Source organism: Otolemur garnettii, unplaced genomic scaffold (assembly GCF_000181295.1).
Source record: "Otolemur garnettii isolate 467f Iridium unplaced genomic scaffold, OtoGar3 scaffold00162, whole genome shotgun sequence".
NCBI classification, from domain to species: domain Eukaryota; kingdom Metazoa; phylum Chordata; class Mammalia; order Primates; family Galagidae; genus Otolemur; species Otolemur garnettii.
The window spans coordinates 256,587-273,236 of record NW_003852557.1 but is presented as its reverse complement, the minus strand read 5'-3'; the positions used below and the strand labels follow the sequence as shown (position 1 = coordinate 273,236).

Here is a 16,650-nt window from a genome sequence, read left to right as displayed (position 1 = left end):
CCACCACCCTCAGTATATAGTGCTGGCAACCTACTCCTTGAGCCACAGGCGCCACCCATATAAATGCTTCTTTCATAAATGTTTTACTTATATCTAAATCACTGTATACACTTAGGGTATTTAATTTTTAATAGTAGTGGATAAAAGCCTGTATTACAAATAGTAATTTTTATAATTACAAAACATTTTTTTCCTTCTGACTTCTCAGATGCAATTAGGTTGTTTTTGACCTCTTTCCGATGCTAAGGAACTCATTAAGAACAGAAGTGTTGTCTGGGCGCAGTGGCTCACACCTGTAATCCCAGCAGTCTGGGAGGTCAAGGCAGGTGGATTGCCTGAACTCACAGGTTCGGAGAACAGCCTGAGCCAGAGTGAGAGCCCTGTCTCTAAAACTAGCCTGGCATTGTGGTGGGCGCCTATAGTCCCAGCCACTTGGGAGGCTGAGGCAGGAGGATAGTTTGAGCCTGAGAGTTTGAGGTTGGTGTGAGTGAAAGACGCCATGGCACTCTACCAAGGGTGATCAAGTAAGACTCTGTCTCCAAAAAAAGTGGTTTTTTTGACATTTTTATGTTTTTCATTTGCACTTAGATTAATAGAAGAATTATATTTTTAAAGTAACTTTTCCTTTTGTGAAGATAAGTTTATATACATTTAATGCTACCTATTCAAGTAGCTATATATCTCACCTGCACACTGTCATTTTAAATGCTATTTGTAGGAGTTTACTTAGCTATTAAAATAAGATTTGTCTTCTCTTTCAGGTGCACGAGAAACAGACTACCCTGCAGGAGAAGATCTTTTAGAATCTGGTCAGGTAGACAAGGCCTCTTTATGTGGCAGTATGACAAGCAACAGCTCGGCAGAGACAGACAGCCTTTTGGGAGGCATCACAGTGGTTGGTTGTTCTGCAGAAGGTGTGACAGGAGCTGCCACTTCCCCTAGTACCAACGGTGCTTCCCCAGTGATAGAAAAACCACCAGGTATATCTATTCCCCTTACATGCCATCTGTGTAGGGTCTGAGGATACCCCAGGTCCCTCATTATGAACAGAATTTAGATCTTAAGATAACAAGGATGAAAGAGCTTGAAAGAAGTTGTTGTAATGACTATTAAATGAAATCAGGAAGTCTCGATCTCATGATAGAGCATGGAGGAGTGTGCAGGTAGAGTGGAATCCTCTAGGAGGGGTTTGTATGTAGAAATTGTTGGAGGAGAAAAGCTCAAACTAAGGATAGTTAAGAGTATTTTATTTACTTTGTAGAAACAGAACCAGAAAGTAGTGAAGTTGATGAAAATGTTCCAACAGCGGAAGAAGCAACTGAAGCCACAGAAGGCAATGCAGGGTCAGCTGAAGACACCATAGACATTTCCCAAGCTGGCGTGTACACAGAGCATGTCTTTACAGATCCTTTGGGAGTTCAAATCCCAGAAGACCTCTCCCCTGTGTATCAGTCAAGGTATGATAATGGATCCCCTACTTAGGAAATTGGGTAAAATACACAAATAAAAGGAATCAAAATCATCTCAATCAGCCAAAATGCTCACACTAATTGGCATTATTATGGTGGATTGAAAGAGGTCACTGCCTTTTCTGCTTTGTCTTCATTTATTCTCTTCCCTTCATTCTCTCTTGGATACTGCCCCCTCATTGTTTCTCTTTTTTTTCCATCTTGAAAAAAAATCCTACCTGTAGAAGTATAGGCATGTATTGCTTAACTATGGGGATATGTTCTGAGAAATACCTTGTTAGGTGATTTCACTGCTATGTGAACATCATAGAGTGACTTACTCAGACCTGGATGGTATAGCCCGTTACACACCCCAGGCCGTGAACATCACAGTGACTTACACAGAATCTGGACGGTATAGCCCACTACATACCCAGGCTGTGTGGTATAGCCCATTGCTTGTAGGCAGCCAGCCTGCACCACACATTACCTTCCCGAGTACTGTAGGCAGTTGTAACATGATGGTGAGCCTTTGTATATTTATAAACATATCTAACCATAGTAAAGGTCCAGTAAACATCTGGTATAATCTTACAGAACTACTGTCATGTATGCAATCCATCAGTGGCCACAATGTCGTTTAGCAGCCTGTGATTATACATGAGCTATTTTCTCCTCTGATATAATTTTTCAAAAACATTGTACTTACTGTCTTCCATTCTATTAGCAGCTCTTTGTCATTTTAATCTCCATCCTTACTCTCACTTCCACTCTAGTTATCAGCAAAATTGGCCTTAATTCAGTTTGCAGTTCTCAGGTGGGTTTGAATAAACTTTTTGAATTTAGTTTTCATGCAAATTTTTTTTTTTTTTTTGAGACAGAGTCTCACTATGTCGCCTTTGGTAGAGTGCTGTGGCATCACAGCTCACAGCAACCTCCCACCCTTGGGCTTAAGTGATTCTCTTGCCTCAGCCTCTCAAGTAGCTGGAACTATAAGCACCTGCCACAACACCTGGCTATTTTTTGGTTGCAGTTGTCGTTGTTTAGCTGGCCCAAGCTGGGTTCGAACCCACCACCCTTGGTGTATGTGGCTAGTGCCGTAACCACTGTGCTACAGACGCCGAGCCTCATGTAAACTTTTTATTAAAGAACAATTTGTTTTAGAATGTTCCTTTAAAAGACTAATTAACCTAGGCCCCCTTTATGAATTATTTTATTTTCTTTCCTGTCTTTGCTATATTCCCTCTAGTTGGGGGTGGGGGGGGTATCTCTTTAAAGTTGTAAAGAGATCCTTTAAGCTGTAAAGTTTAATACTCTTTGTATATAGAGCAACCAAGAGTCTGCTAGCATTTATTAATTTAAGAATAAAATCATACATTGAATTTTGTAGCGCAGTTCTATATATCTTTTACTAATTGTGCCCTGATGATTCAAAAGAAAGATTTTGTGATATAATAAGCATATTTCAATTTATTAATTTATTTTGGGAAATTATCTTTTGTTTTTTGAAACAGTCTCATTCTGTTGCCCCACTGCAACCTCAAACTCCTGAACTCAAGCAGTCCTCCTGTCTCAGCCTTCAAATAGCCGGGACTCAGGGGTGCACCACCATACCTAGTTTAGTTTTTCTATTTTTAGTAGGAACAGGGTCTGACTCTTGCTCAGGCTGGTCTCAAACTCTTGAGCTCAAGGGATTGTCCTGCCTCTCAGAATGCTAGGATTACAGGCATGAGCCACTGTGCCCAGCCAGGAAATTCTTTATATATCACCCTCCTATATGCGTGTGGCTTTAAAATAAATCATCACTCCCTCTTGTCTCACTCCAAGACAAGAAGAAACTATGATAAAATTCACAATAATTAAAAGGGAGAGCCACTTATCGTCTTGAGTATTAATTGCTGTATTTCATTACCATGTCTTACTCCATTATTCTATACCTTGGGCCTCCTAGTTAATGTTATTTCTGGCACAGTTATTGAAATATTTGATGCAAGCATTTAAGTTTTCTATATTTTAATGTTTCATTTCTTTTAACTACAAACTTAAATAGGAATGTTCAGTTCCTAAAAACCACAGCTAGGCATACTCAGATTTTTTTTCCTTTTTCCTCGCCTTCCCAGTAATGATGCAGATGCATATAAAGATCAAGTATCAGTATTGCCAAGTGAACAAGACCTGGTGAGAGAAGAAGCCCAGAAAATGAGTAGTCTGTTACCCACCATGTGGCTAGGAGCACAAAATGGCTGGTAAGAGCCAACACTTTAAATATGAGAGTATCTTTGTCCTTTTTACTTTTTGTTTTTGAAATAAGAATATAAATGAGTAAAGTGTGGTCAACACAAATGCAAAATGTGAGTATTAATGCAGAGAACTTTATATACTTGAAATTGTGTTGCAGCCATCTCCTAAATTGTACTTGTATTGATTCTGAATGGTAAACTTTTTTTTTGGTCACAGAATATTCCCTTTGTATAATATTTTTGGAAGAAAAGGTAAATAAGATTTTAGAATCTAGGTTATCCAGAAGTAGAAGATGCTGAACACCACACAGGCAGTGTTTGATGTATAAGACTAGTGTGTGGGCAGGGAAATTGGGATTGAACTAGTGTATTTTGCTGCAGGAAGGCCCAAACCCAAACTTTATAGTAGAATTACTAGGAAAGGCAGAACAAATGACAGTGTGAAAGCTCAGAGGTTAATAACATTACATGGTTTGTTCACTTTCTAGTAGTGTGAGGAGTTTTACAAAATTGTACATTTCCAAAGGTTAAGCAAGGTTACTATAGGTTGAGCACCCCTAATCCAAAGTTCAAAACTTTTTGAGTAGTAATACTCACAGGTCATGCTCAAGGGACATACTTATTGCAGTATTTCAGGTAGGCCCAATACTATAAAATGTGGTGTTGACAAACTTAGTATTGACTGTGGTGTTGGCAAACTTAGTATTGACTGTTCAAATATAAATTCATTTATGGGCCCTAAAATTTGAGTTTTCATATAAATCTCTCCTGTCATGAAATTTTTTTTCCCCCAACCATTTTATAATGTAAAAACTCTTCTTAGTTTGCAGACTGTGTGAAAACAGGTGTCAGGCTGGATTTGGCCTGCAGGCCATCGTTTGCTACTCCCTGTGTGAACCACTTTGTCACCTAAAAGTTATAGTTGAGTGTAGTGGGGAAAGAAAGGTAATTCCATAGAAGGGCTTTAGCCAAGGACTCTGAAGCATAAGGTAACTTGAAACTAGCCAACTGTGTATTGCACCAGTTCTTGCTTTTCAGTCTTCACGTTTCTGTTTGCTTAAGCAGCCTATTTCTCTGCCTTAGGCCTACCTTTACTCCATTTTTCTTTTCCAACCATTGTACCACAGCAGCAGCACTTCTTCCTAAAATGTGTGTTACTCTTCTTTCCTCCTGAATGAACTTCGTGGTCATTATGAGGTATAAGCAATGTTGTGATGTTCTCTATGCTTACTAGTCTTGACTTTGTTCTTGCAGTTTGTATGTCCATTCATCTGTAGCCCAGTGGAGGAAATGTCTCCATTCCATTAAACTTAAAGATTCGATTCTCAGTATTGTGTAAGTTTTATTTTTGAAATTCTTCCTGTTAAAATTGTATATTTTGGTATAAAATAAATTTTAAGACTTTTAAAGGTAATATGCATTTCATGACTAAGTATCCAGGTCATTTGCTTTTTTAAAATTATTTTTATGGGTTTAGAGAAGTGGAGTGAGAGTGAGACTATAATAGAAAGTAAAATAGAAAATGAAGTGAAGAGAAAGTTTGCTGGATTGATTCCTTACCAGACCGTGAGTTCTTTAGTACTTCAGGAAGAGAACCAGTACCTATTAATTTACATTTGTTTTAGGATATTATTGATAGTTTGTGAATAAGTTGCTTAGAGCATTGATTTTCTAGTCTTTCCCTATATGTCAGATACCAATCCTCAGTTTGTGTCTGAGTCCACAGGGCTAGGCTGACTCTGTTAGTCCCACTTAAGGTCTTTGTCTCTGATCTGTAGAGTTTATGTTGACTCTCTGTAATGAGAGCAGGAGCTTGGGCCAGAAGATGAAACAACAGAGATTCTGCACATGCTATTTATTTAGCTCCGCCGACATTTTCTTTCAAGCAGGACATTTACATCGAAGAAAGCAGTGTATTCATTTTTGTTCTCATGTAAGCTCCTCATCTCATCACAGATTGGTTCTTTATAAGGCTCTAAGCTAGTTCACTAGCATGTAATCTCTTCTGTATTCTTGAAAGGAGAGTTCTAAAATCCTTTTTTTCTGTTTACAGACATGTGAAAGGAATTGTTTTAGTGGCCCTGGCTGATGGCACCCTTGCAATCTTTCACCGAGGAGTTGGTGAGTGATTATGAATAACTTTTTACTTTACAAACCATTTTCAAGTAGATTGGCTTATGTTTTGAAGAAATGATATTGAGTAGGAGAAAGAATAAAGGTTTAAGCTGAACACTTCTAGAGTAGCTAAATCTTAAGAAAAGAGAACTTGGCCTGTTGCAGCGTCTCATGCCTGTAATCTTAGCACTTTGGGAGGCCAGGATAGTAGAAACTCTCGAGGCCAGTAGTTTCAGACCAGCCTGGCAACATAGTGAGACCCTGGTCTCTCACCAAAAATAAAAACATTAGCTGGGCATAACAGTACGCATCTGTAGTCATATCTGCTTGGGAGACTGAGCTAGGAAGATTGAACCCAGGAGTTTGAGGTTGCAGTGAGCTATGATTGTGCCACTGTACTCTGACAAAGTGAGACCTTGGTTCAAAAAAGCCCAAAACCTTTGGAAATGTAGGATTTTGTAAAACTCCTCACACTACTAGAAAGTGAACAACCATGTAATGTTATTAGCCTCTGAGCTTTCACACTGTCATTTGTTCTGCCTTTCCTGTTAATTTGTGACATCAATAAGTATATTAGTGCCTATGTGAAGGTATGTATTAACAGTATACTTCAGGGAAAGTCTGGGTAAGGTGGCTTACACTATAAGCCTAATACTTTGGGAAGCCAAGGCAGGAGGATTGCTTGAGGCCAGAAGTTCAAGGCTGCAGTGTGCTGTCATCTCACCTCTGCACTCCAACCTGACAGAGCGAGACTCTGTCTTAAAAAAAGTAAAAGTAAACAACATAAACAATGTACCTCAGGGAAAAAATATTTATCAAAATGAGCATATAGTTTAGCATGTTATAGTACTTTCATATAGCATGATATAGAAGCATTTGTTTTTCATTCATATACATACTCTCACCAGTTAGGAGAAATTTGGTAAGGATATTTTTCTGTGGTTCTTTATTTTTTATTTTTAACTTTTTTTTAAGACAGAGTCTTGCTCTATCACCCCAGCTAGAATACAGTCATGTGACCATAGCTAACTGCAACCTCAAATTCCTGGGCAGTTCACTTTGGCCCCAAGAGTGCTAAGATTACAGGCCTAAGCCACCATACCTAGCTGTTGTCCCATGTTTTGAAAATAATTTGCATCTACTTATATTTGGAGAGTTTTTTTTTTTTTTTTTTTTGAGACAGAGCCTCAAGCTGTCCCCCTGGGTAGAGTGCCGTGGCATTACAGCTCACAGCAACCTCCAACTCCTGGGCTCAAGCGAGTCTCCTGCCTCCGCCTCCCAAGTAGCTGGGACCACAGGCGCCCGCCACAACGCCCGGCTATTTTTTTTGGTTGCAGCCGTCATTGTTGTTTTGGCGGGTCCGGGCTGGGGATTCGAACCTGCCACCTTAGGTGTACGTGGCTGGCGCCTTAGCTGGTTGAGCCACAGGCGCTGAGCCATATTTGGAGAGTTTTAAAAAATAATTTTTAATTAGGTAACATTTGATCATTTTTCTTTCCCTTTAGTCATTATTTCATCTATAGGTAGAGGGGTGGTGTATAAGAAAACATACCTTGAAAGATGTAAATTAAGGATATTTAGTATGTCTTCTAAACTTCTTGGTACATGTGTCAACCAACAATGATACTTCATTTCTTATCCACTATACTGGTAGATTAGGGAAATGTTATGAAACATGCACCAAATTGGGTCTTAGAAAAACTTTTACTAATGTCTCATATCCTTCTGGGTTTGGAGAAATGTGAGGTAGGTGATTGTTCAGTGCCTTTGTCCCTAGAGATTGCTGGTTAATGACTCCATATCACCATATGTTACCTTCTTTAGGCCCTTTACAGACATTATCTGTGTTTAATGCTCACAACATAGAAAAAAGGTTCTGTTGTCATCCTCATTTTATAGATGAGGAAACTGAGGCACAGAGCATTTGAGCTACTTGTTCATGGTCACTCAGTAAGTGGAAGAGCCTAGAAAAAAATGAAATAATAAATAGTTTGGTAAACTGATCCAAAATTATATTGGCAGAAGAAAAACACAATACCTTTAGTAAGGATCAATGCAAAGCCCTGCAGTTGGGTTTAGAGAAATAAGACAGGGGAGATAAGTCTGAAGACTGAGAATTACTTAAAGGTTGACTCTAAACTCAATGTGAATTAGTTAATGGCTTAAGTCTCATAGAAATTATAAAGTGTCCAAAACAGGGATGGTGATAATCCTATTCTTCCATGCTAGATGAGGCAGCATATTTAATGAACTTCAACAAAATAGTTACGATGCAACATCCATAAACTGAGATAGGGACAAAGCACATGCCAGGGATGTTTGCTTCTGAGAGGGGAAGACATAGGCCTGTAACAAAGAAGCTTGGTCTGAATTTATTCTTTGGGTTTCCCCTGAGCAAAACTGCAGACCTATGGGCAGTTACGTACAAGGAGGCAGAGTTTTAGCTGTATGGAGAACATTTTTCAGACCTGTTTGAAAATAATACAGTTGTTTTATGAGGTGGTTCTTTCACTGAAATTGTTCAAGCAAAGCTAACAACGCCAAGCAAGCTTACAGTGATTGTTCTCATTCCTGTTTCTAATATCACTAAAAATATAGTATGTACAATCCCTGAAGTGTCAGTAATATGTTGCCCTTGACTTATAACAAGAAAATACATCAAAATGCAAGTAAGTGAGGTAGTATCTCCAAAATAACCTTAAGTCCATTCTAATTCTAAAAATATTATTATAAACAGACAACTTGTCACTGATTTATTGCATCATTGTTTTTAGAGTGTTTTTAAAGGGGGTTCAGGTATTGGGTGTTGGGTTGGATCCAACAACATTTGATGTCTCTTCTAATTTTGCAGTTTATAGAGTAAGAGAACCCAGTTTCTGCACCAATAAAGGGTATATCTAACACATGGTATTTTGGATACTTTGTCAGTAAATTTAATTATATAACCAAATAGAATGTTTCTTTTGTTGAAATTGAGTAAAAGGTGGTATGTGTTAACTATAACTTCTTGCTTATTTTAAAGATGGGCAGTGGGATTTGTCAAACTATCACCTCTTAGACCTTGGACGGCCTCATCATTCCATCCGATGCATGACTGTGGTACACGACAAAGTCTGGTGTGGCTACAGGAACAAAATCTATGTGGTTCAGCCCAAGGCCATGAAGATAGAGGCAAGTCAGCCTGTGTTTTCTGTACTTACTCAATTTGTATTGCTCAAAGACTGTAATTATTCTCAACTTGTTTAGAAATTGTTTTCTGAATCTTTGTGTTTTAGGACACTTCAGCAGTATGTTTTGATGTCTTAGCTTTCTGTGTTACTTCAGCTCTCTTGCCACTTTTGAAAGGTTTTTTTCTTTTTAAGGAAGGAGGATTCACATATGAATATTTAAATGTGTGTCTGTGTATATATCCACAAATGAATACATATTTTTTGGAATACATGGTTTTTGTTTTTTTTTTTTTTTGAAACAGAGTCTCACTATGTTGCCCTTAATAGAGTGCCGGGGCATCACAGCTCACAGCAACCTCAAACTCTTGGGCTTACGCTATTCTCTTTGCCTCAGCCTCCCAAGTAGCTGGGACTACAGGCGCCCATCACAACACCTGGCTATTTTTTTGTTATTGTTATCATTATTGTTTAGCAGGCTCCGGCTGGGTTCCAACCCACCAGCCCTGGTGCATGTGGCCAGTGGCCTAACCACTGAGCTGTGGCCAAGTGGCAGTACCTGGTTCTTGACATGCTTTATTACATAAGGATTGTTGAGAGGAAGAGTCTCAAGTCCCTCGCTGCCCCCCCCCATGTGTATCCAGCCACATCTACATATATGTCACAGACTGAGAAGTGACCTTGTTAGGAATTGGTTGTAAAAACAAAACCCTCTTAACGTTTTCTTATAATTTTTTTTTGCCACAATACATATATTCATTCTAATCATTGTAAAAAATAAAAAATTTACACCAGGAAAATTTTAAGGTGAAAAATTTTCATCTTCCTGGGCGGTGCCTGTGGCTCAATGGGTAGGGCTCCAGCCCCATATACAGAGAGTGGCGGATTCAAACCTGGCACCGGCCAAACTACAACAAAAAATAGCTGGGTGTTGTGGCGGGCACCTGTGGGCCTAGCTACTTGGGACGCTGAGGCAGGAGAATCGCGTAAGCCCACGAGTTAGAGGTTGCTGTGAGCTGTATGACACCATGGCACTCTACCAAGGGCAATAAAGTAAGATTCTGTCTCTACAAAAAAAAAAAAATTTCCATTTTCCTTGCCCTAAATCCCATTCCCTTTCCTAGAAGTCCCAAAGTAAATTATTTGAAACTCTCAAGACCAGAAGTGTTTTGGATTTTAGATTTTGTAGAATTTTGAAATATTCACATATACATAATGAGCTATTTTAGGGATGGGACCTAAGTCAAAACACAAAATTTATGTATACATATATATATATATTTTTTTTTTTGCAGTTTTTTTGGCCGAGGCTGGGTTTGAACCAGCCACCTCCAGCTTTTGGGGCCCGTGCCCTACTCCTTTGAGCCACAGGTGCCACCCCACAAAATTTATATTTCATATACACATACATAAGCTTGAAGATGATTTTACATAATTTTTTTAATTGGTTAATGAAGCAAAGTTAATGTACTTTGAACTGTCACAAAGCAAATATATTACTATTTTAGCCATCATTCCTGACTCTAAATTTGTATGCTGCCAGTAAGCAATCATTTTCTTATACCTTTTCACACATAAATACTTAACAATAAAAAATAAGACATACCAGACTGGGTGCCTGTAGCTCAGTGGTCAGGGTGCTGGCCACACATACCAAGGCTGGCGGGTTGGATCCTGGCCCAGGCCTGCTAAACAACAGTGACCACTGTAACCACAGTTGCAGCCAGGGCATTGTGGCAGGCACCTATAGTTCCAGATACTTGGGAGGCTGAAGCAAGAGAATTGCTTAAGCCCAAGAGTTTGAGGCTGCTGTGAGCTGTAACGCCCACAGCACTCTACCCAGGGCAACATAGTGAGACTCTGTCTCAAAAAAAAGACATACCATTAATACAGTGAGAAAAATGTGTCTAGGTAACTTATGGTGTCGTGTTGGCACTCAAATTATTTTGAAGCCTTTTGGATTTCAGATGTTTGGATTAGGGATGCTCAGTCTATACATACACACACACACAGCATTGAGAGTTCCTTTTTGTTTAATTACAAATAGAATCTTGGGACTCTTCACATATTGTTTTACATCAACACAAAATCTAGACAGTAAAATCTGTCTGTTTCACACTGTTACATGGTGTGCATGTGCCAGTGCCATATCACTTTCACAAATTGATATTTTATAATATGTGGTACTGAGGTCCAACATCCTGTGGTTCATTTTGTTTGCATTCTAGGATGAAAGCCTTGTATATATAAAAGTAATCCTATGTTTAATATATAATATTTAGGCTTCTCTTTTAATAAATAAGTCTGTTTAACTGTGTAAATTAACAATTTTCAAATATGAACTCCTGTGTAACAAAAGTAACGTGTCTTGGACAATCTCTCCTAGAAATCATTTGATGCCCACCCCAGGAAAGAGAGCCAAGTGCGACAGCTTGCATGGGTGGGTGATGGCGTGTGGGTCTCCATTCGTTTGGATTCCACACTCCGTCTTTATCATGCACACACTTATCAACATCTGCAGGATGTGGACATTGAGCCTTATGTAAGCAAAATGTTAGGTAAGCTTCTGAAACGTTTTATCTTTGCTAGTCAAGGAAAATGTTTTATTTATTTGCTTATGTATTTTTAGAAATGCAGTTTCACTGTGTTGCCCATGTTGGACTTGAACTCCTAGGTCCACGGGTTCCTTCTGCCTCAGCCTCCAGAGTAGCTGGGACTGTGGGTAGACACACCACATTCAGTTTTTGTTGTCTTTCTCTGTTTTTTTAGGCTGGTGAAGTAATGGGAGTGCAGAAGGAGCAAAGGAATCTGCAACTGGTTTTGATCAATTAGTTGTAAACACTACTACACTCAGACCAGCCTCAGTTCTTATTTTCTTTTTTATTTTGTTTTATTTTTATTTCTGAGACAAGGTCTCACTGTTAACCCAGGCTAGAGTGCAGGTGGCATGATTATAGCATTATAACCTCAAATACCTGGGCTCAGGAGATCTTCCTGCCTCAGAGTCCCAAGCAGCTGGGACTATAGATGTGCACCAACATGCCTGGATAATTTTTTTATTTTTTTTTAATTTTTGTAGAGATAGGGTTTCATTATGTTGCCCAGGCTGTTCTTGAACTCCTGACCTCAAGCGATCTCTCCCCGAGTCTCCCAAAGTGCTAGGATTACAAGTGTGAGCTCCTGCACCCAGCTGTTTTATTTTTAAATGGTCTGAAATGCTTTGTAGAAGCAGTGAATAAGTTGCTTTTAGGAATAGTGAACTGTAGGTCACTGGAAGTGTCAGGTAGATTCCTGGGAGCTGTCAAGTCTGCCTCCAGAAATTTTGTAAATCAGTTACTTCTTTATCTCAACCATCTTCCCCTAGGCCAGGCTTCCTGTTTTTACTCTAGTCTGTTCTCTGTCTAGTAACTAGTGTGCAGATATGACCATGATGCACTTCTGCTCTTGCCTTTATGTGAGGTGATATTTTGTCCTATGACTCGGAGGCCTTGCACGGGCTGGACCACTTTCCTTTTTCACTCTGTTTTACAACCACACTGACCCTTCGGACTTCAGGGCCCTTACACATGCTGTATCTTCTGCCTGGGAAGCTCTTAGTCTCTTTTTAACCTAGCTTTCGGGTCCTAGCCTGAATGTTACTCCAGGGGAGACCTTCATTTAGGCCCTTCATGCCTTTTCTTTGTGAGCATCATTACTGTGATTGGACTGGTATTGATTCCTGTTCACTGTCTTCCCTACAGACCCTAAGCCCCATGAGGGGCAAGAACCATCTCTGTCTTGTTTTCTGCTGTATCTTTAGCACCTAGCCCAGTGCTGTGTGACTTTTAGGAGTATAGTAAAGGATTTCTTTAATGCCGAAGGGTTGAACTGGATCAGTAGTTTTTAAGGTAACTGCCCTCAGAGAACCTAATTATGCTATGGCTCTCTCCCTAGAGTTAGGCATGTATATATGCATACAAACTAATTTCAAGGATATACTTTTGACTATAGGTTCAAGGTTCCTAGCTTAGATTGAATGTAGTAAAGGCTTTTTCTAATATGTGGTTTTATCATCAGTTCTAAGCAGAGCTTACAAATGACTAAAGCTGCCTGTCTTAAATGTATTTATTATCTGTTTAATAGTTTGCCTCTTAAGTCACTGAAAGTAAGATCAGTTGTAAAAAGTCACTTGAAATACAAAAATACATGCATTTTCCCAAAATTATCCTAATATTTCTAAACTGCTTTAGAGCCTAAATTTATAAATAAGGGGGAAAGTGTAGATTTTGTTGGCAAAGGTTGTTTTTTATCATGCAAAGAAATTTACAGCAAACTAGAACTTTTTCATCTTATAAAATCAAAGGATGTTGGATTTCCCAACTCTGTTTTTTGTTGTTTTGTTTTATGTTTCAGTTTGATTTTGTAGGTCCCAAAATAAATCCCGATATTTCCTAATCCACCTTAGTTCCTTTCTTCTAACTAATGATGTAATACCACCCACTTTTAGAATTTTTTTTCCCCATAACTCTGAATTGTCAAATGATAAGGCCAAGTAAGCGTTTGTTTTGATACGCCCCCATCGGGAAACATCCATTCAGCTCTGGGCATATTTCTTCTCCCTTGTATGAATCTTCCTACTCTGTGCTCTAGTTTCTCAATAAAATGTTCCCTCCCTTCCTCCCTTACAGGTACTGGAAAACTGGGCTTCTCTTTTGTGAGGATCACAGCTCTTATGGTATCTTGCAATCGTTTGTGGGTGGGAACAGGAAACGGTGTCATTATCTCCATCCCATTAACAGAAAGTAAGTATATTTTTAGATACCTGCCATAAAACATAGGAAAGTTGCAGGAAATCGTTAAGTCCAGAGTTTAGGTAGAGGGAATTGTTTAGATATGGGCAAATCTTTGACAACTCAGAAAATCAAGCTGATGGCAAGGATCTAGCTATCGTTACTTCACTCTTTCTCTGAAACCTAAATACTCTGAAGAATAACAGTTTCTATGTATCAGGATCAATATGTATAATGAAAAATTTTTCGTCATGGGAAGCTGTTTTTCTCATTTTAGGAATCACAGTCCTGATTTACCTTTAAGATAAAAGTTGAAGTCCATTTTTCCCCAGGTTTATTATACTCGTGTCCAGACACACTATCTAGCATTCGTCCTAATTTTTCATATCTCCTCGGGAGATCGTTTAGGACATTCCATTTGCTTTATTTGAGGTTTGAAAGAAGTTGAAGTTCCTTAGAAGGTCACCAAGCCTTTTCTTATACTGTAGACAAACCATCTATTCTCTGTTTTAAAAGAATGTGATTTATTATTTTTGTGAACAAAATATGCATTGTGTGTTTCTCATATGATGTTCCATTGCTTTGATCATCCATTAAGTAAGTGTTTTTGTGTTGCAAAATTCATGAGCAGTGAACAAGTCAAAAACAAATGCCGTAAGTCCATAAAAGAAGTCAATAAACTCATAACCTCAGAATCGCCATACCTTTTGCAGGGGGAAGGGAGGGAGGACGAGGCAGTGTACCCAGAGCCCTTAAAGAAACCCCATTATTAATCTCAGCTATGTAAGAGAGACTTTTGTTTTGATATAGTTATTAAAATAGAATTTCTTCAACGCACACAAACAGAAAAAGATAAATTTTAGCATTTAGGAAATGCTGTTTGTTAAGTTCTCAGTGTTTTGATTCATAGTCACTAAAATTGCTTTATAATTTAAAAAAACCACAATCACAGCAAATCAAATTGTCCTTTCTGTGCAGAGATACCCTGTAGAGATGTTGGTTAAGAACTTTATGTGTTACTTGGTATTGTGCCAAGTGGGACCTTGTTAATTTCATTAGTAGCCTTGAGCGCAGGTTACCAGATAGAAGATGCTGAGTGGCGGCTCACAGTAATTCTCTCCTCCCTGTCATGCACCTCTCCATGTCCCCTCTCCTCCTTTCTCACTTTAGCCGTAATCCTCCACCAGGGACGTTTACTGGGGCTGAGGGGTAAGTGCAGATCCTGAACCAAACTCTTCCTCCTGGCTTCTATAGCCACTAGGAGGCTGTCCCCACTTCTCTAGAATACCCTCCTGACTGTGCCTAAATGTCATCCACTTGCAGTCACTGCATTGCAGCAGGTGTTCGTTGTTTTTTTTTTATGTTTGTTACATGGCCACCAAACTGCTCAGCAGCTTAGTCTATATTTATCATCTTTTGTTGCAGCTGAACTTTCTTTCAACTTTGTTTTCCAATGTAAACGTGAAACATCTCTTAAAAGTGTCATTAATTTCCATTGTTTATTCTTATTACCGATCATGTTTCTTTCATTCACTTACTCTCCCATGGAATGGGGATGTTTTGTGAGTCTGGTCATTCTATAGTAGCCCAGTAAACCAGCAGGCTGGGGTAAATAAAAGCCGTATCATAGTGGCTGGATTCTTCCTTATAAGCATAACTTTTTACCACCCCCCTCAAGGGGAAATATTCTTACTACAAGGGAACAAAACCAGAAGATAAACTGTCGAAAAAATTATTTACAAATAAATATATCCATTTACTTTATATAATGGTTAGTTTTCTAAAATGAGGATTAAAAACAAAACAAAACAGATAAAGCTAAGATTCAAATCTGTTTTCTTTTGTTAACTAAAATGATTTTTAAAAATTAATAGATATGTTTTTAAAGCAAGCTTAGCTATTGCTAGACTGGCAAAATCCCCTACTCCATTTACTGAGGTACTTAAAAATAACTAGCATGCTGAATCTTTTTCCCCCAGCTTTGTCTTGAATTGGCAATGCTGCCCTTATTTTATCTCAGCTGGCTGTAGCTTCTAGATAATACCATAAGGATTAACCAATAACCTCTTACATCATTGCTATTTTCTAGGGGAAAATATTTGGTATTTGGTTTTTCTGTTGCAGCAAATAAAACCTCAGGAGCACCAGGAAATCGTCCTGGAAGTGTAATCCGCGTGTATGGTGATGAAAACAGCGATAAAGTGACTCCAGGAACATTTATACCCTATTGTTCAATGGCACATGCGCAGCTTTGTTTCCATGGGCACCGGGATGCAGTAAAATTTTTTGTGGCAGTCCCAGGTGGGTTAGATTATTCTGTTGAGATCTTTTGTCTCTCTTTTGTCATCATCCCTTAGTTCAACTACCTGGTCTAATGCTAACTAAGGACTAGAATTGTCAGGAACTTCAATATAATTATGAAGGAAGTCTTAATAACAGAGGTGTGAATACATATCACATGGATACTTGAATGATGTTATTTTGGAATATGTCTCCCACTCCCAAAAACAAATATCTTAATTTTTCTTAAAGAGACTCACTTACTTTTGAAAAGCAATGACATTATTTCATGATAGCAAAATGCCAAAATTGCTCTTTATTGGTCTTGACCTAATAAAGAAAGTGGCTAGAAAGAAGCCTGTGTTGCCAAGGCTGTGTGCAGGAAGAAATGTGGGCTAGGAGCCCTGGGATCTGGGGCCCTATCTCTCCACTTACTGTGAGCAAGTCGCTTAACCTCAGGGACTTATTTCCTCAGTCCTCAGTGGGCATGATTAATGTCTGCTCCACCTACTGCACTTGTTGTGAAAATTAATGAAAATGGTATTGGGAATGGGCGGTCCCTGTGGCTCAAAGGAGTAGGGCGTGGATTCAAACCCAGCCCCAGCCAAGAAGAACTGGAAAAAAAAAAAAA

The 16,650-nt window shown here is 38.9% G+C and overlaps 1 protein-coding gene across 6 annotated transcripts in view; it reads left to right on the top strand.

Moving 5' to 3' along the window:
- Window positions 1-16,650, top strand: part of SPAG9 (sperm associated antigen 9) — a 148,815-nt gene that overhangs the window by 120,804 nt on the left and 11,361 nt on the right. For 4 of the 6 annotated variants that reach the window (XM_012811540.2, XM_023519218.1, XM_023519219.1 and 1 more), the window contains 10 exons: window positions 762-980; window positions 1,262-1,457; window positions 3,569-3,694; window positions 4,943-5,023; window positions 5,742-5,809; window positions 8,826-8,974; window positions 11,357-11,528; window positions 13,638-13,751; window positions 14,910-14,948; window positions 15,864-16,040. In XM_012811540.2, coding sequence (XP_012666994.1) covers window positions 762-980; window positions 1,262-1,457; window positions 3,569-3,694; window positions 4,943-5,023; window positions 5,742-5,809; window positions 8,826-8,974; window positions 11,357-11,528; window positions 13,638-13,751; window positions 14,910-14,948; window positions 15,864-16,040 — 1,341 coding nt within the window. The remainder of the gene's footprint in view (window positions 1-761; window positions 981-1,261; window positions 1,458-3,568; window positions 3,695-4,942; window positions 5,024-5,741; window positions 5,810-8,825; window positions 8,975-11,356; window positions 11,529-13,637; window positions 13,752-14,909; window positions 14,949-15,863; window positions 16,041-16,650) is intronic. The other 2 variants (XM_003800017.3, XM_003800016.3) reach the window with 1 other exon arrangement.